The 20,770-nt window shown below is 38.7% G+C and overlaps 1 protein-coding gene across 1 annotated transcript in view; it reads right to left on the bottom strand.

The window, feature by feature from the left end:
- Window positions 1-20,535, bottom strand: part of Anxa10 (annexin A10) — a 37,760-nt gene extending 17,225 nt beyond the window's left edge. Inside the window, exons 1-2 of the mRNA XM_013025198.1 lie at window positions 20,460-20,535; window positions 13,074-13,168 (exon numbers count right to left, since the gene is read on the bottom strand). Of these exons, the coding sequence (XP_012880652.1) occupies window positions 13,074-13,168; window positions 20,460-20,499 (135 nt within the window). The 5' untranslated portion in view covers window positions 20,500-20,535. The remainder of the gene's footprint in view (window positions 1-13,073; window positions 13,169-20,459) is intronic.
- Window positions 20,536-20,770: the final 235 nt, after the last annotated feature.

Genomic DNA, 20,770 nt, shown 5'->3' with positions numbered 1-20,770 from the left:
TATGATAAAATTTTTATAGGTATATTCCTCCCCCAACACCATACCAAGTCTACTCCTTAAGGATACAGACTTTCTCAGAGACTTCCCTATATTCAGTATCTAGATCTAGTATGGGACTTGATATGCAAAATGTGTATAGAATGCATTTAATATGCATGTTAATACATTAGCAAATGAAAGAAATGAGACTGGAAGAGAAAAACCTTAATTTATGGATCTGTTTAAAGAATAAAGGACATGTTTATGCTGAAGATGACTTGAGCATGGATATCTTTTGTCTAATCTCTAGTCATACTTGTTTGATCAACTACCCTCTTTCCATAGAGAGTTTCTTTATATATTTCAGCATTTTATACAAATGACTGAACCTTTATGTATTCTGCTATAGATTGAGATTAGTACTACCACTAGATGGTGCAGTGAATCTATTTTGTAACTCAGGTGTGTGTGTGTGTGTGTGTGTGTGTGTGTGTGTGTGTGTGCAGATACCTGTATCTGTAGCAATTTTGTAAAAACAAATTTAATGAACATAGTTCATATGAAGAATCACATATCCTCTGATGTCTTTACAATATAATTTTTAATTCTGTTTAAAGTATCAGCTATGAGATTATAAATACATTTTTCCTCTCTTTTTATGTTATTTGGTGGTCCTAGGGGTTAAACCTAGGGTCTTGTCAGAAAGGGCTGTACCATTGAGCCATGCCCCTCAGAACTTTTGGCTTTCATTATTTCACAGGTAGGTTCTTACTATTTGATCTCTCTGGCCTGGACTCAGCCATCTGATTAAAATTTTCCATGTTGCTGGGATGACAGGTGCATACCACAATGCCTGTTGTTTATTGAGTTCAGATCCAATCTTTTTTTTTGTATAGGCTATCCTAAACTTGTGATCCTCCACATCTGAGCCTCCCAAGTAGCTAAGATTGTATATGTTTACGTGAGTGCCACCAGGTCTGGCTCTTTTATTTTTACAGCAAATAAAATGGTTGCTGCATTTTTTGAATTTTCCATCAGTAAAAGCACATGACTGCATCCCAAGAAATGGGACATTGCTATCACTTCCACGCTACAGCCCTGTGCCAGGCGCCATCAGTATTCTTCCGTAATAGCACAATAGTCTTCCCACGAATTTCCCTTCTGTGCATGCGCCCTAGATTCTCCCAACACATCTGATAGTTTTCAGCAAAATCACAACTCATCAACCCCTTTTCTGCTTAAAATGTCCTACTCTATATGCCATAATAAGCTCTATCATTTCTTTAACATGACTGAGCCAAGAAGAAAGCACACAATATGTGTTTTGTCTCATGTAAATATCAGTTGTTACAATGTGTGACAAAATTCATGACGTATTTGTGGCCACTTCTCTGCCCTATCACCTGCTCTTCTCTTTGCTCTTGATTCCTCTCTTCCAGCTGCCACCAGCTACTTCCTCATGGAAGAGCAGATCCACTCTGCCCATAGAACCCTTGTTCTTACTCTTCACTCTGCCTTTTATGTTCCTCCCTACTATATGTATGTGAGCCTCCTCGTTGTTTAAAATGACATCTAAGGTATACATCCGCAATCTCCACTACTCAGAGGGTGGAGATTGGGAGGATAACACTTCAAGGAAAAACAAGGCAAAAAGTTAGGGAGACTCCCATCTCAACAAACAAGATGGACCTGGTGGTGTCTACTTGTCATCTCAGCTACTCAGGAGGTAGAAGTTGGAGGATCATGGTCAGAGGCTAGCCCAGGAATAATAGGAGACCTAATTCAAAAAAAGTAATGAATAGCACAAAAGGGCTTGTGGGTATGAATCACGTGGTAGAGAACATATCTAGCCAGCATGACATCCTTGTTTCAAACCTGAGTACCTCCAAATAGAAAATAATACTTTGAGGTCCTCAATAGTTTCTATACTTCTCGCCTGGCTATCTTACTCCATAGTACTTATGGCCTTCTAACAGGACAGATTTTGCAGCTTTATGGTCTTTTTCACTCAGGTAGAATATAAACTTCATCATGGCAGTGGTTTTGGTCTGTTTTGTTCATGCTATGTCACCGGTCCATGGAACTGCAGCTGCTAGCAAGCGAGCACTTTGAAAGTAGATGGAAATTAAGGAATGAATACATGCATGCATCGGATCATTAGTAATTCTACAATTATTCATAAGCAGTCGTTCTTAGCAATTCAAAGGTGAGCACAAATTATTCTCTTCTCTCTCTCAGTTTTCATTTGCAGAGGGCTCAGGAATACAGACATTATAATTATGTTTTTTCCCTGATGGAAGGCTGCAGTACTGAGAATAGCATGATATTATGAGACATGCAGAAAGGGATAATACTTTCAATTGGGAATATAAATATTGAATAATAGGTTTAAATGACTAAACCTCACACATTCAAAAAGAAGCATTCAAAGAAGTACTTTACTTAGTGTCTTGGATTGCCACTTGCAGTTATATAAAATAACTTACCAGGTGGAACTTTTGGGATGTGACTTTCCTAAACTCACTGTTACTTTTTAAAATTTTTCTTATCTTCCCAAGACTTGCTCTCCAAGCAGACTGCCTGAACCCTTGTTTGGCCCTGATTTAAGGTAAGGAACACTCGCTTTTCAGATTGAACTATTCACGTTCCTCATGAAATTAGCTATTACCCATGTTGCAACTCTTCTGTCCACTTTGCTTAAGTGGACAATAAAATGTCTAGTCTCCTCAATATTTTGATTTTCTGAGTATGTGCACAAATCCTTGAGCATTCAGGTGGTGAGGACATTCAGGATTCAATTTGGCAGTTTTAATAAGTTATGTTTCTCTAAAAACCAAAATATTATCATTATAACCAGACCAAAAATGATCAGGCACCTAAACTTCCATTAAAAACTGAATCATTAAATAAACCAAAAATATGTGTGAAATGTGGCTGTCTGAAACAATATTCACTTACCACCACAAATTGGTGACAAGCAGAAATAACACAAATTCTACCAGTGTACATCATTGCTTAAATGGAAAGATAATAGAAGAGGAATATAAATTAAAAGAATATGAAGCTGCCATAGTTTGAATCTTGAATGTCCTCTCCAACTGACCCCTCAAGGATTGTGGTTTAAATGCTTGGTTCCTGGAGTCACTAACAGAGGATGCTTGGACCTTTAAAAGGTGGAGCCTAATGAGAATTCCTTAACTCATTGGGTGTATAGCTTGAGGGGAAGTTAGACCTACATTCTTTACTTCCTTTCCCTTTGTTTCTTAATCTGGAGGGGAGCATTTTAATTCTGTATCACTCCCACCAGGATGCACTGCTTCATTGCCCCCCCCCCCAATAAACAAGGCCACTAGATCAGACACTGTGATCACCAACACTGTGGGACCAAATAAGCCTTTTCTCTGTGTAAGTTGATTCCTTAGGTTATTATGTTATAGTGATAAAAAGTTGACTAACACAAAAAATAATTTAAACTCTTTCCCTCTAAACATGAGGAAAAAAATACAACAAATGTTTCTTTAAAAGCTCATGTCAGGGAGATGCCTGTGGCTCACACCTGTAATCCTAGCTACTCAAGAGGGAGGCTGAGATCTGAGGATCACGGTTCAAGGCCCAGACAGGAAAGCCTGCAAAACTCTTATCTTCATTAAATTACCCAAAAAGCCCGAAGTGAAGTGGCTCAAGTGGTAAAGCCATAGTCTTGACCGAAAAGAAACTCAGGGATAGTGCCCAGACTCTGAGTTCAAGTTCTAAGACTGGAGCACATATGCACGCACGCATGCACGCACACACACACACACACGTATACATCATCTCAAAAGAAAGAGGAAAATGTACGTAAAATACTGGGGGGAGACAAAAACTAGAAGATAGGCACACTAGCTGTCCTTGGAAGAGATAGAAACTGGCTTTGAGAATTATTTGGTTTGGGTTTTAGTGCTAAACATAGGGTGTTGGTTAAAGGACAGAAGAATATTTATTGGATAGTCTAACATATGGAGTTAAATCTAAAATTTCATTAATGAGGTTAAGACCTTCAGAGGATTGTAATTTTGATATATTATTACTCTCCATATTACTCTCATTAGGGAAAAATTATTCAACTCTAGAAAATGGGTAGAAATGTTGCATCTTATTGCCTGGATTTTGAGTAGAGGAATACTTTCCATGATAATTCTAAACAGTAGAATGGTGTTCACCTTGGGCTGGAAGTTCAAATTTATTCTATTCATATGAACTGAGACTACCTACCATGAAGAGAAATCATCATAAAAGTTAACTCTAAGCTGCTGAATCTTCTGGGACACCAAGAACAATAAATGCAAAACCAGCCTTCAGAAATTCTCTGCCTTTCCAGAATAACAAAATTATTCTCTCTGAAGAGCACACCTCATTTTATAAGATTTTACATACAAGTATCATTAAATGCACTGAGAAATAACTTCCCAGAGTGAGGGTGGACTCAGCCAAGAACAGTTAATTTCCATGAATTTAACACACTCAATAGCAATCTGAAAGAACAGCATGGGGAAAAAAATTAATGGAATTGAAAAGAAATCAAGGAAAATTCTAGAAATTCAAAACTTCTACAATAAAATGTAATTTGCATTTTAAGTAACTCCGAACCATTGAAAATGGACTTGACAAATTGTAAAAATATCTTTAAAACATAAAAACATTCACTAGAAATAGACACGAAATAAACAAATTAGTGCATGTCTGTCCTACATTGACTTCTGCTAGAAATCCTGTTACATGAAGTTTGTTCTTGCCATTTAGTCTGTTCATGCTGCCGTGTCCATTTTAACTGCTGACTCATTAAAAAACAATTTCTCCAAGACTGAATGAAAGCCAAGTGATAAAGGATGTGTTTCCCATGGATTTGGGAAGAAAGACATGTTTGATCAAAAGAGAAATATACGACGGTATAGAAATCAGCTTGCCGTGCTATCTATAGACCCAAGACATTGCAAGTGTGTTTGATTGATATACGCACAGTTTCATACTGAAAATAAGTGTGCCTTGCTTACTGATGCATTGTCCTTCTCTTTAAAAACAGTTTTTTTAATTGTTATTATTAAACGTACAGAGTGGTTAGAGTTACATGTCAGGTAAAGAGTACACTTTCTATTCATTGTCCCTCTCTTACTGTAGTGCTCCAACAATTTCCTGCCCTTTTCCTCTAAATTCCTCTGTTTTTAAAGAAAAAAAATTTAACCAGCAACAACTATGGGCAACAAAGATTTTGGTCTTCCTGTCTCCATTTTGGACAGTATCTGAGCAGGCTGGGGAACTCTGAGATGGGAAACAGTCAAGTTTTTGTGTGTTCGTTGGAAACAGGTGCCCCAGTTCAATCTGGACCCAGTGGTAGAAACAGATCCAAATTCCAATGATGGTTGAAACAAAGTCTGACATGGAGAAATGAAGCCGAAAGACCTTGTAATTGGTGATTTTTGGGTTGACTGAGTTGTCGCTTCCACTGTTGGATATACTTGGTTTTATTTGCTTCTTTGGCGAATGCTTGTAAGTATCAGAGGCAAGGCTCTTTGTTGTGTGTTTTTTTAACTGCATTTTTTGGCTTTTCTTTTTTGGAACTGGGGATTGAACCCAGGATGTTGCATTTGCTAGGCAAGTGCTTTGCCACTGAGCTACATCCCAGCCCAAGGCTAGGCTCTTGATATTCAACTGTGATCCTACAATTTTGATATTTCACACCTGTGTCTGGGACCACACAGTCATGACCTAAACCCAAAGAAATCATTAATTTTGGTCACCACAAAGTGCATGTAATTAGCACACTAGTTGAAGATGAAAGTCCCATCTACAAAGTCTTGTGACATCCCCGTTTTGGGATGGTTCAGCTAGGAACCGCTGGTTTGCGAGGTGGGAAGATCATCTTGTTTTCCTTATTAAATGAAAGTGGCTCATTGAAGAATGTTCTGGACTGGATCCACAGCATTACTGCTTTTTGTGAAAATAGCAGCTATGCCTTTATGGAAAGCTTAAACTCCTACTATGCTTCGGAAAATAAGCTGCTGAGTCAGTGGGCAACTCAGTCAGTGGTCCTAAATAAAGGCCATTGGCTGATGATCCAGGTAAGTCCAAGCAAGATGGTGTCCACTGGGCTGCTGTGTCTGCTCACTTCATCAGCAGAGATGTGGAATCAACTGGGACAATGGCTGTTCTACTGAGAGAAATCACGTCTATTTTCATAGCTTTGTCCTATGTTTCTCTTGATAATCATTTTACTCACTTCAGATAGACCTTTCTCTTTTGCTTAACATTTGGAATAGCGCAAATCATATAGGCTGGGTTTAGACTGTGGGGTGATTGTGATTGCTGTTAATAACCTGGAGTCATTTTGGTAGATGTTTATCCTAAGGGTTTACTCTCTGATGAGGCTAAGAAAGTAGCTCCTGCTCAAGCCTGAATTGTACCAGTATACCATTGCTCCTTGAATTCATTTGGCTGATGGGGCTCTAGGAACTGATGCTGGCAGCATTGATGTAAATGTAGTCAGTTGGCTATCCTCCATGGGTAGAGTCCTGTTGACAGGTGCTTAATTAAATGCTGCTTGAGACACTCTAATGAATTTGTCAGTCTTTGTCAGAATAATAAGGGTCTAGTATTTGGCGAAATCACAAGACAATCTGTCAGTAGTCAATGTAGCATAGAAGTAAGGCAATGCAAGTAAGCATTACACAACACAAAGAACTGAGAGCCTTTTCTATTGTGATATGTGCCTAAGAATGTCCCCAAGACAGACAGAGTCTCTTATCAATTGGTAAAGGCTTGGCATGTACTGTGTTCATAATCATTCATTCAGGGTTTCTTAACTCATCATTGCTCTTCTGCAATGCAATGTGTGGGTATTACCTGACCATCTTCTCACTGATCTATGGGATATGAGGTTCAGAAAGCTACTGGAGAAGTGCTACCCCATATCTGACCATGACCACAAATGGTAAACTGTCTTGCTTTGTCTCTGATCCAGAAGTCTCATGTCTTCTATCAGACCATCTGGCTGATAAACTTGCTATCATGAACGTGTGTAAGTTAAAGTCTCATAGCATTCACAGTTCTTGACACAAATTTAAACTAAAACTAATGGATGGGCAACAAATTGGGCAGTTTTTAGAAAAAAAGTACAAATGGCCAATGAATAGATGGAAAAATATTGAGCATACTTACCTATCAGGGTAATGTCAATCACAAATTCATCAGAATTCTACCTTAGCTCCAGTCAAAATAACCATCATCAAGAAAACAAAAAACTACTAATATTGGTGAGGGCCCAGGGGGAAATGGAATCCTTATACATGTTGGTGGAAATGTACACGAAGTGTAGCCACCATGAAAATCCATATAGACGTTCTACAAGAGCTCAACAAGGACTCTCCTAAGATCTATAATACTGAATATGTTCCAGAAGGAATCCAAGCTGGTAGATACTAGGGTTGTCGGTGTGTTCAAGTGTGCTGTGCCCTTTCACAATAGACAAGTTAGAGAATCAGCTTAGATACTCATCAACAGATGAACAAAAATATACCTTATATACCCAATAATGTTTAATTCAGCCCTCAAGAAGACCGATGTAGACTCATTTACACCTAAATGGATGGAATAGCTGATCCTTGTGCGTGGTAAAATAAGGTCTCAATAAGAAAATACAACTGTGGCAATTTTTCTCTCATATTCATTAGTTCTATTAAAAATAAAATCAAAAGAAGGAGCAAAAAAATCAAAAGAAGGAACAATATTTGTGACACAAAGAGGATTCAGTGCGAAAGCTATGACAATTTGAGTGTGATTATTAAAATGTCATAAACACATTGTTTTATGTAAGTAATATGCACTAGGATTTTTAAAAAATTACTCTACAATGAAATTCTATCCATGAGGTAGAACAGACCCCAATTATAAAGTTTTATATCATTTATTATTGGCTAGAATTTAAGAGACACAAATTATTATTCATTGCAGATAGAAGCAGCCATTTGTAATTATTGTAATTTATAATTCTATAAATTATAAAATTATTTTAAGTGAGATAGAATTTTATTTCTCTCACTCCCTCCTAGTTTTTTTAAAAATTTATAATTTTATAAATTATAAAATTATTTTAAGTGAGATAGAATTTTATTTCTCTATCTCCCTTCTAGTTTTTTTTGTGTGTGTCTGTCATGGGGCTTGAACTCTGGGCCTGAGCGCTGTCCCTCAGCTCTTCAGCTCAAGGCTAGCTCTCTACCACTTGAGCTACAGCATCACTTCCGGTTTTCTGGTGGTTTATTGGAGATAAGAGTTTCACGGACTTTCCTGCCCAGGCTGGCTTTGAACCACGATCCTCAGATCTCAGCCTCCTGAGTAGCTAGGATTACAGGCATGAGCCACCGGCGCCTGGATTCTCCCTCTTAGTTTTTTTTCCTCTACTTTAGCAGACATTTTATAAGTTATCCTAAAGAGAAATAATCATTCAGGTGATGACAGACTTTCACAGTGGTTTTAGAAATTTTTAAAACTCACTCTACAGGGATATCTTTTTGAAGCAATTATTTTTCTTGTTTATTGAATACACTTTTTTACCAAAAGGTTTACATTTCATGTATGTGAAAGGTAAGATAATTATATCACCTTAGATTTGGTTTAATGTGTATGAAATTGAGCTATGACTAAATATATAATGTGTACAAATTATATAATGTTAGCTTTTGAGGCTAACACCGTGTCTGCTATATTTTTCCCAAAATTCAAGTGAGAAATGGGTGACTTCTCATCCATTCAATATCTGTTATAGATGGATGTGAGATGGGCAAAGAAATTTTCTTCTAATCCGCTTCCTTGGTGTGTTAATCTTAATGAATCTATATTTTTCAGCAATGATATGAAGATGTATATGGAAAGTTAATTCTTCACACGTGTACTCGGTCTATGTACTAAATACCAATTGATAATAGTCAGCTCAGGCCACCATAACAGGACACCAGAAACCACAGAAAGTTATTTTCTCACTGTTGTGAACATGGGGTCTGTTTCCCTGACTTGCCTTCTCTCTGTGCACATGTGTCCTTGATGTTGTGTTGGTTTTGCATAGGGCTCTTGTCTTGGTTGATTAGGCCCCACTATTTTGAGTTCACTTAACAGTAATTATCTCCATGTACCACTGCACTGGGAGCTTGGGCTTTCACATATACACTTCAGGAGAACATAATTTAGTTAATAATACCAAGCATGTGGTTTTGCTGTGGTGCTTGGGACACTGGTGAGTTGTATTTCAGAGGGAAACGACACATTGTAAATTAGAATTATAATAGGCAAATATATTACGCAATGTGCCAGAGGGCAATAAGTGATAAGGACCAAAAACAAAAAAAAGAGCAAGAGAAAGATTATGGAGTGCTAGCATAGGCCTTTGGGTGGGTGACAATTTTAAATAGGCTAAGCTCTCTTGAGTATTGGCATTGGGGAGCAGCCAAACCTCATAGGATGTGAAGGAATTCACAGTACAGACGTCTACCCTTGTTAAATCTGGGTCAGTGGAGAACAGTGGATATTACTGAGAAGCTATAGAAGATGTGGCTTAGAGACAGATGATCTTGATTTAAGTTCTACCTTTAGGCAGATCTGCCTTTGCATTGAGTTGCTTAACCAGAACTCACATTTAGTGATTGACAGAAAGCCGCGTACCTCAGAGGTGATTGCTCCTGTTATAGATGAGAAATGAGAGAGCAATTGCTTCACTGTTACAGTTGAACTCCGAGAATCACTGTTCAGGTGTCAGACTTGTCATGTGTGGCTAGTCCTTACCCCATTCCCAAAGGCTTTTCCTTGTTCCTTTGGCTGCACTATTCCATCAATAGACCAGCACTTGCTTTGGTGAGGAAGATCAGTAGTAACCACATTAATTAAATTGATAAATATGTCACATATCCACTTTCCAAATGAATATCTAGATGAGGTTGCGATTGCTTTTAGTGGTGAGTAAAGCAAAAATTCTTGATGAAATACTGCAGCCTTGCACTAATGTGAAATATCAAAGAAGTATTTCAGGAGCATGCTCTCAACATTATATAAGCAAGTAATCCTGTCAACTTTTCATTATCCATGCTAACAGAAAATGAAAGCAGCAATGATGATCGTATGATTATGTATACATTCTCTCCCAGAGAAAGGGAAGTGTGGCAATTGGAAAATGGAAGAAGTAATTCTCAACATGAGCAGCCACGGAGGTGAAGAAGATGTTACTGAAGGTCAGGCAAATTAACCTTGTGTCACTCAGAGCCAGCCATGAAGGGAAGTGAGCTCAAAGCAACATTATCGGCATTCATTTTACTGACAGAGTGGATAGTAAGATGAGGGGTCCCTTTAACATTTGCTTTAGAAAAAAAGTAATGGGTAGAATACGATCCCTTTGATACGTGAATTCAATAAACACAGCCTCTTGTACCTTAGACCCTGGGCTGACCTCTGTGGGGAGTCAACAATCCAGTCTCCAGCCCCCCCCCCAAGGGATTACAATGTGCTTTGCAAACCAACACAGCTCAGTATGAAAAGTCCCACACAGAGCACTCTGCAGCACGCTCAAAACAGAGGGCAAGCATGGCATGCGACATAGGCTTCCTAGGGGCAGCCCAAACTTGCTTGCTATGCTATCACAATGTCACTCAATACTCAGTCGTGAAGCTGTTTCTTTGTGTTAAACATGCACTCATGCTAAAAGCTCTTGGATGAACCGAATTTATTCTGAGCTTGAACACTTTGAACTCTGGTATAAAACAGATACAAGCAAGGTCATTAGAGGTATCGTGAAGACCTATCCAGGAACCACAAGTCTGTTCCATTGGTTCTGAGGAGTGTTGGAAAGAGTGTGGTATACCCAGTGTCGGGGAGGATGATGGGTAGGGATGTGGCAAGTGAGATAATAGGACTGAAACACTAAGGTGAAGGAACCACATGTGGGGGAGACTGACAAACGTTTCCCTTTTGGCTGCAGTCTACAGCTGGTGAGCAAGTGGATGGGGGTATGATGGAGAGCTGAGAGGATGCAAAATAGGCTTTATGTGTTCTGGGAAGAAATTTGGGTTCATTCTATGTACAATAGGCTATGTTTGAGGGATGAATGGAATTATTCAATGATTCAAGTGACAAAGTAGTGTGTGAAAAATTGAGATATGTGTATATGTGCAAGGGTTGGGGCTTAGATTCAGGGCCTCATATGCTTGCTCAGCTTTTCTGCTCACAGCTGTTGGTTGTCTCTACCTTTTGAGCCACGCCCTCTTGTTAAGCTGGAGCTTAACCTCAGCCTCTTGAGCAGCTTAGGATGGTAGGCAAGAACCTCCAGTGCAGAGCAGAACATTAAGATTTTTGAGTCATTCTCTGACCTTCATTTGAATAGTTCATTGAAGTGGGCAAAGATTGCGAGTAGTAGAAACCACATTGGGGGTTTCAGTATTAGATTTGGCAGGGAAAACAATGTTAAGATCTGAATCAGGACTGAGAATGTGAGAGGAGAAATAATTTACAAGACTTGCTAATTGCTTGAGTGACACGGGGCTTCAGTGGAAGGGCACAAGCAAGCCTTTATGTCTTCTAGCCAAAGCAATTCAGCCAGGCATTTCCAGGATGTATGGGTAATTCAGAGAAAGTGAAGGCATAACAAATCCAGAGACTTTCCATGTGGCATTCTTTAATGGATTTTAAAAACCTCTTGAGTGTCACTATCATTTTTTTCATAATCATTTTAGTCTGTGTTGGCACAGTTTTGTAGAGCTTGAGAAAGTGAAAGTTAGTCTCAATTAGCTTGATGTATAACAAGGAAAGATCTATGTAAGCTTTTGGAGTTTTTTTTTATGTTTCTTATAAATTATGCCGATTTATTGCTTCTTTTTTTTTTTGCCAGTATCAAGGTTTGAACTCAGGACCTTAAGTTATTCTTGCTTGCTCATCTGGTGCTCTTACCACTTGAACCACAATTCCAGCCCAGATGTTAGCTGGCGATTTTGGAGAGGGAATCTTTTCGACTTTTCTGCCCAAGCTAGCTTTGAACTGCAGTTCTTCATATATCAGCCTCCTGAGTACCTAGCATTACTGAAGTGAGCCACCAGCTCAGTTTTCTTCTTTGTAGCCTCAGGGAGTAAGTCTCATGCCTTCCAGGCAAATGCTATAGCAATTGAGCCTTGCCTTCGGCAAATTTAAATGATATTAGATGAACAATGATACAATCTTCGCAGATTTTATGTTCTCTTTCCAAAGAGAATTAGTGTTGGCATCATGGCCACAGGAGCTAAGGTAACAGTTTTATGTGGAGTAAGAGATATAACTGGTCTTTGCTTCAGCTTAATTTAACTCATGTCACTACTTAGGATTAGTGGCTTTGGGGATCATTAATTCATCTTAAAGCATAAGAGTCTCTTTTATTTTTATGGCGATGGAGCACATTTATACGGACTTCTTCTACAGAGCAAGTGTTATGATAGTGGTCCATTGGTAATGCTTAGTTGACAAAATACTTGCTATTTCAGGCCCCTTTCAGCCTGAAGAGTTTTTGTTCTGAATCTTTAAAGGCATGACAAAAGCAAAGCAGGGAGGGGGGGATCTTTAATGGTACTTGCTTTGAGATTAGAATGTGATTACTTTAAAACACTATAGGTAGGTTTATTGCCTTCAACTATTTTTAAACTGTCATTCTTTTTCTTTTCCTTTCTTTTTCATGCTTACTCTAACTGCTTGTTGAGAAGAAGAGCTGCTAGAGAGTTCACTTTGATTCAGGATCTGTAGAGAATATTTGGAAAAGATAGGATTATTTTTTGACCTAGCGATCATTCCTCCTCCCTAGACCTTCCGAAAGCTTGACATCGGAGCAAGGCTTAGGTGTACAATGAACAGTTGGGAAGGTGTGTGATTTTGGAAAGAACTGGCAGCTCCTGTGATTGTGAAGGGTAACACACACATATATATTTCATATCATCTTTTGCTCTTTGAATATGTGTAAGAGGAATATGGATGGTTTTTAACAGTGTTGTCTAAAAGTTTGTGATCTGAGTCTTGTTAGTTTCCAGCTGTTGACCCAAGATATAGGTTGAGGTAAGAGCTCTTACCCGACCATACATGCTCTGATAGGCTTCTGCAATCATGAATCTTTGTCCATTGCTGCGTTGAGTTAGAATGTCAATCAGCACGTCTTTGTCACATTCTGGAAAGAATCATAGTTGAAGATTACTAAAACTACTTGGACGAGCCAGTTGTGGTAGTGTTTACCTGCAATTGTAGTTACTAGGATGACAGGGACAAGAGGATCATGAGGATGAGGTCCAGCCAGGGCAAAAGTAGGGAGACCCTGTCTTAAAAATCAAATAGACAAAAGGGATGGGCTGTAGTTCAACAGCAGTTGCCTAGCATTTATGAGGTTGTCGGCTCAAATCTCAGTCTCTCTCTCTCTCTCTCTCTCTCCATACACACACACACAATATGAGCGGGAAGAACCCATTATTTAAGCATCAGTACCCATATGCAAACATTACCCCTGATGTCAATTTAACGCAGAGTACAATTTAAACTAAAATTCAAAATCACCTAGAAATGCTAAATAAAACTTAGGTTCCTCTTATTTTTCATTTTAGTACAGTTACTATAGATTACCTTTATTCCAATCTCATTAAAAAAATAAACATAAGAGAGTAAGATAGCTTTTCTTCAGCTACCTAGGCTATCCTACCCCCACAAATAAAAAAGGGAAGGGGGTTTTCTTGACCTCTAAGCTGATAAATATATAAATTAAGACCCCATCTTCTTCCGTGTTCTGTTAGACAGAAGTTGCCCACAATTATCAGGCATTATAAAACCATGGCTGTTCTTGTCAGACCTGCAGAGGAAAGAGGGTTTAAAGAGGAGGACATTCTGAAAGTGCATGGCCACTGCTCACGGGGGGGGGGGTAGGGGAGGGAGGGGGCAGAGAGAGAAGGGGCTGTGAACCCCTCATTCTTTGTAGGTAACACAACCTCTCTCCCTGATAATGTAGGCCCTGTTTCAGGGTGATGCATCTCCTCATCTATCATATTATCATATCATAGCATAGCATAGCATTATATGATAGCCTTGATACATAGGGTAGAGGCCCACCTGTGTCTCAGGAACTGAAGCTAGACTTGAGCAGTTCTAGAGAACTGTTAAATGCTATTAAAGAGCTGTTAATGTGAGTGATAAAGTTTTATTATAAGCACCCTCTTTTGATGTTTATTTTACCTTTAAAGAAGCTGAGATGTAGAGGTTAGCACAGCTTGAGTCCCTAAGTGACAGCTGTTGGGCCCTTCCTAGGGCCTGGCTGCATGGAGGGGCAGGCCGTTGGGATGTCCTCATGATGGGGCTAGAGTTCGGCTCTGCCTCTTGGAGTCACTACCCCAGCAACTTTCACCATCATGAGCTTTAATATCTTGTAGAAAATCCTGACTCCACTTCTACTCAAATGGAGGAAGCTTTTTCCCCTGGTGGCTCAGCAAACGACAAAGACTGGGCAAAGACAGTGTTTTGTTTACATAAGCAATGGCCATGTCTGTCAGTATGAGAGCCTGTCATGATTGGTGCCAAATGGTCCTCTATTTGCTGGTAGACCTGCCTTTATCGGCGCAGGTACCCCTGTCTCACCCTCCTCTTAGTATGCAAGTGGGCTGGTTCAGCTCCCTTTGTAAGTCAGGCAGATGACACCTCTCCTGTTCTACTCTTGGTATGGCCACATGAGGTCCTATAATGGTTTCTCTAGAGTGGTCTTTTCTTGCCCACTTTTGATTTCTATCATGTGTTGAGCAGGTGAGCCAGGAGCATGAAGAAAAGAGGTGATGGTAGAGGCATTAGCAATGAGGGAGATGGGGCATCAAGGTCACTTTTGTGGAAGCATCAGAGCTATCATGGACAGTTGTGCCATCCATGCCAATGGCAGTCATAGCAGCATTGGACTAACAGCTTTCACAGTACAGCCAGCAGTGTTAGGACCAAGGCTGGAGCCAAAGAAGGCCAATCAGAGTCTGAGTGCTGGCCTTGGGGTGATCAGAAGGTTGGAGTGGGCATCACTGATTGCTGTGCTTTTGGTAATGGCAGCCACAGGAGCATCGGCAGGGCCAGCGGTCGTGATGTGCGAAGTCAGCCTCGAGGGCTCAGGCAGCACTGGGGAATGACATCAGTGATGGTAGCTGAGGGCCCCACCAGGAGCAGTGACAGTACAGGTGACAGTCAAAGGTAGCAGTGGAGGCAGAAGATCTACCGCCATGAACTAGGGGGTGGCACAGAACAGCAGTCGCATCAGCTGCCAGGATAAAACCGATGGGAAGCCAGAATGAAGAGGTTGTAGGACTGGTTAAAGGAAGAGCCCTGGTGGAAATCACCCTGGTGATGTAGGGTTGAGGGTCAATGCGTCCAAGGCCTATATAAGAATTGCAACACTAGAGGGCAATATTTGCTCACTGTTAGTCACTGCTCCTGCTTGCTAAGGTTAAAAAAAGGTGACTTTAGGGCTTGAAATAACTGAAGAAGATTAACTTGACCTATCAAACGTCTTTCTTTTTTTGTTTGTTTAAGGAAAAATATGAAGGACTTGAACTCAGGGCTTCTCGCTATCACTTGGCTTTTTCAATCTCAGCTGGCAGTCTACCACTTGAGCCACAACTCCACTCTCTTGAGCTTTGCTAGTTAATTGGAAATAAAAATCTCTCAATTTTTTTTTCTCCTTGGGCTGACATTGAACCTTAATCCTCAGATCTCAACCTCCTGAGTCACCAGGATTACAGGTGTGAGCCAAGAGTTATGATTGTTCATTATCTTTCCACAATTAATTAAGAACAATTTTTCATAGAAGTCAAAATTTTATTAAAATGTTTAAATTAGAATAACTGCAAATGGGAATCAGTCTTGAGAAAGTCTTCATTTTTGTTACTAACATGATATATTAGTCACATTATTTGGGTCTTTTTCTTTTCTAAAACAGTAAAGATTTGAAGAATCACTTGCTAGTGCAAAATATATTTGAGTAAAATTATTGACATTTATATTGTTATTAGTTTCTCAAGTTGTATTATTTCACTGAAGAAATTACACCATTTTTTACATTGTCTTCAGAAAATCAACTGTCATTGTCATTGAAATAATACATAATAGAAAACAACAGGATTTGTATTCTTCTCAAACTCACAGAAACATTCACCAAGGCAGACGAGATTTTGGGCCATAAAACATATGTAACAATTTTTTAATAGAATGGAAGAAAGACAGCCTCTTCAGTAAATGCTGCTGGCAAAATTGGTTAAACATCTGTAGCAAACTAAAGCTAGATCCTTATCTATCACCCTGAACCAGAATCAACTCCAAATGGATCAAAGACCTCAAAGTCAAAGTAGACACCCTGAAAACATTATAGGGAGGAATAGGAGAAACTCTAGGGCTCTTTTTCACAGGCCAAAATTTTCCTAATAAAGACCCAGAAACACAACAAATCAAAGAAAGGATGGACAGATGGGATTGCATGAAATTGCAGAGTTTCTGCATGGCAAAGGACATAGCTAGTAAGATCAATAGAAAGCCCATGGATTGGGAGAAGATCTTCACTAGCCAGACAACAGACAATGGTCTCATATCTAAAATATACTTAGAACTCAAAAAACTAAATCCCCAAACAATAAACCCTCAAAGAAACAACTGCCCGAGAAGTAAGTGGGCTAAAGATGTAAAGAGAAACTTCTCTGAAGAGGAAAGAAGGATGGCCAATAGACACATGAAGAAATGCTCAATCTCTCTATCCATAAAAGAAATGCAAATCAAAACAACACTGAGATACCACTTCACCCCTGTTAGAATGGCTATAATCAAGAACTCTAATAACAACAGATGCTGGAGGGGATGTGGACAGAAGGGAACCCTACTGCATTGTTGGTGGAAGTGTAAACTTGTTCAACCACTTTGGAAAGTAGTATGGAGGTTCCTCAAAAGACTCCACATAGTGCTCCCCTATGACCCAGGAATCCCACTTTTGGGCATTTATCCAAATGATCACAAACAAGGCTATACTAAAGCTATCAGCACAAGTATGTTTATTGCAGCATTATTTACCATAGCTAAAATATGGAACCAACCCAGATGCCCCTCATTAGATGAATGGCTCAAGAAAGTGTCTTGTATATGTACAATGGAATTCTATGCCTCCATCAGAAAGAATAACATCACCTTATTTGTTAGGAAATGGAAAGACTTGGAAAAATTATACTAAGTGACATAAGCCAGGCCCAAAGAAACAAAGGTCCCATAGTTTCCCTTACTTGCAATAACTAGTATAAGTCTAGACAAGCAGAAAAGGTCAAAAGCTATGTACATATGACTATATAAGATGATGTAAAGTGAAATGAACCCCAAGATAGGGACACAAGTGGTTTTTTATTTCTTGGTATTGTTTTTAATGTATTTAAATTGTACTATGTGATTTTTTTTGTTTCTTTTGTATGTTCTTCCCCCATAGTATAATCCCTGTTTTCACTGTATTTGATGTTGGTGCCCTGCATCTTGTATATACATTTTTCTAATTTGGGGAGGGGAAAGGAAATAACAAAATGCTTAAATAAGGATACAGGTTGACCCATGTAACAATGAGATGTACAAGACACTATGTTGAAAACCAACTCTATAACTTGCAGAGGGGAAGGAGGAGTTGTGGAGGGGGGAAGGGAAGGGATGGTAAGGGAAAAAACAAGGAGGAGGAAACAATGCTTGACAGGAAATATATTAATTATTTTACTCATGTAACTGTAACCCCTCTGTATAGTATTTTTACAATAAAACATATATAACATTTTAAAAATCAAAGTATAAGAAGTTATACTAGAAATCAAGAAGAAGCCAGCTAGAAAACTCCAAAATGCTTGTAGATTAAACAACACAACAACATATGGTGAACAAAATTTCAGACAAGAAGAAAATTCAGCTCATAGAAAAATTTTCTAACATTGGCTGCACTATAATAAAAGAAGAACTATCTGAAACTAGTTTTCAGCTTCTACTTTGTTAGTATAAAAAGAACAACAATTATGCCTAAAGTAAGCAAAATAAAGAAAAAATAATACTTACTAAAGACAGTAGAGAAATTATTAGCAGTGAAAAATCAGTATCATCAAAAACTAGCTCTGATTTCTCCCTTTAGATCAAGATGCATTGTATTTATGACTTGTAGAATTGCAACCTCTTTGTACAACATGATAGTAATTTGAAGAACAAACAAAATTATTTCTTTATGAAGATCAATAAAAATCTATATTTCTCCACTAATCAGGCTCAGAAAGAAAGACAGGAAACCCTTCTGCTGACAGACATAAAGGAGGGTCCATCAAATTTCATGGTCATTGTAAATATAACAAAAGCATATGATGAACAATTCTATGCACGCACAGGTGGTAATTTTGATGATGTGAATCAATTCTTTCAAAGATACAATCCAAACTCATACAAGGGAGAGCAGATCATCTGAATAGTCTTATATGTATAAAAGAATCAATAATTAAGAACCAACCCAGAAAACATCCAGACCAGTTGTATTCACTTCAGAGAGAGAGGAGTTCTGCAAACTTTTCAAAAAGAAATACTGCTTCTCTTTCATCTATCCCATGTTATAAAAGCAGAGGGAATATTTCCCAACTCATTCTCTGAGGACATTATTACTCTAATACCAGAACCAGAGAAAGATGTCAAGAGAAAAGAAAACTAGTAACCAATATCTTCCATGAACAAATACAATGTCTATTCAAGATAAAACTGTCAGCCAGACAGAAACAGAAAGAATCTTCAAATTGATAAAGATGATATTCAAAATCCTACAGCCAACTTCATACTTAAGGATAGAATGATCCAGTACAAGGAAGAATATCTAGTCTTAAAAAGCTCTGAATTTTGCTTTGAAGGTTAATTCTGAGTGTTCTTTGTCAAGATTTAGGACTGTAAGTCAAAAATGGCTCCAGTTGTCTAAGATCTCATGGATGTGACTTGACAGTTATGTAAGTTAACAGGTCCAAGATCAATACCGTTTCCCATTTTTTCTAGCAAGTAGCTGGAAATTAACAGCGAGTAACTGTTAATGATGGTGAAGTAGAAAGTTGACATTATCATTAGGGAATGTTAACGGATCACTGTTCTTTTCTTACACTGAAGATTAATAAATTTTTATACAAGTGAAGACTAATTTATATTTGCTTGTTGCTTTTTGCTTTCAGATTGTTTTAATCAAGGCACCAAGGGAAAGCATTAGTAATTATTTTCCAATTGTATTGTTGAAGGCATCATGACAGAAAGACTGTAAAGCATATGACGCTGTGATCTTGCTCTGTAGGCTGCAGGAAAACTCCACCATCAAACCCACACTCCTGTAATCCTTGGACTTAGAATTTTGGACAAGCCAAAGCTATCATCAACAAAGGGAATTTGCTTCTTGGCTCTAAAATATCAATGACAGGAAAACTAAAACTGAAGCAAAGAATTTTAGGGGTGTGTGAATAGATTCTTCTGGCCTATAGCTTTAAAGCAAAAATTGTACCACTGAAGAAAAGTTAGTCTATAACTTCTTCTCTATATTGTTTTAGTGGTAATTAATATCTTAGAAGACATGAAAGAATAGCAAACTCTTGAAGTCAACTTTAAAAATCATAAAGGCCTTATTGTTTTCCTATGGGACACTGCTACTGAGTAAAACACACTGCTGTATATTTTATGCACACTCACACACACACACACACACACACACTCATACATACACTCCCACATACACACTGTGCAAAGGTGACCTTGTCTTTAAACCGAGAGCTTACTTTTTTATGAACAAAAGCTTTGCATGTTTTATGAAATCATTTCTCTCACATTATTTGTCTTTGTGATTTGAAAATAGATTTTACTAAGGGAGAAGTTACATTTTTACGGTTCTACACATCTTTTAAAAATGAATGCAACACGTTCCCTCTCCTCCTCTTTCTCTATTCCTTTTCTAAACCCCAGCTTCACTTGGTGAAGCATGCATTTGTTTAGCCAAACTCCAAGCATTCACTCAGCAGGCAGGCCAGACGGGCACTGCCTCTCGATGTGAGCAGAAATGAAGGAAGGAGGAAAGCACGAGTCTGTGGGGATTGTACAGCCCGCGGCGCCTGGACTGCTCAGAGACAGAGTCAGAGCAAGGCTTACCCTGACAGCTTGTGGAAGGAAGACAATTTGAACCAGAAGTTGACAGGGGTTCTTTGGGGTTGAAATCTAATACCATGGTGAAGGCAAACATGGCAGGACTTCTTCACCGTTCCTGTCTTTTTCTATAATGTTTCTTCTCGGTCTACTTTTTTGCTTGCTTTTTTTTTTGTTTTAGTTTTTGTTGAAACTGTGCTTGCCTTTTGTAAAGCATCAAATAATTTATGAATGGAGTATTATCTAAAAGTAAAGCAAGACAATAGTAATGTAAGAGTAGAGAGTCCTAGACTTACGAAATCCTTGCAGGGCAGCTCCTATCAGCTGGGCATCCATGACGGGGTTAAAGTTAGGAGCTGGGAAGATGGTTCCTTGAACCTGGTAGGGGAGAGAGAGAGAGAGAGAGAGAGAGAGAGAGAGAATTATATTAATTCAGAGGTTCAACCTGGTTTCCAGGAATATACATAGGAAAATATAGACTGTGTTATTACTATAAGACACACTCAACTCCATTAAACAAATGTCCCATTTGTGTACTAAACATGGAAAGCAAATTTGCTCAAGTTTAGTTTACCCAATGACCTCTACTCTGTGGATTTCTATTATT

The sequence above is a fragment of the Dipodomys ordii genome, unplaced genomic scaffold (assembly GCF_000151885.1).
Source record: "Dipodomys ordii isolate 6190 unplaced genomic scaffold, Dord_2.0 Scaffold4, whole genome shotgun sequence".
NCBI classification, from domain to species: domain Eukaryota; kingdom Metazoa; phylum Chordata; class Mammalia; order Rodentia; family Heteromyidae; genus Dipodomys; species Dipodomys ordii.
The sequence above is the reverse complement of the archived record's forward strand: the minus strand, read 5'-3'. Positions and strand labels throughout refer to the sequence as shown.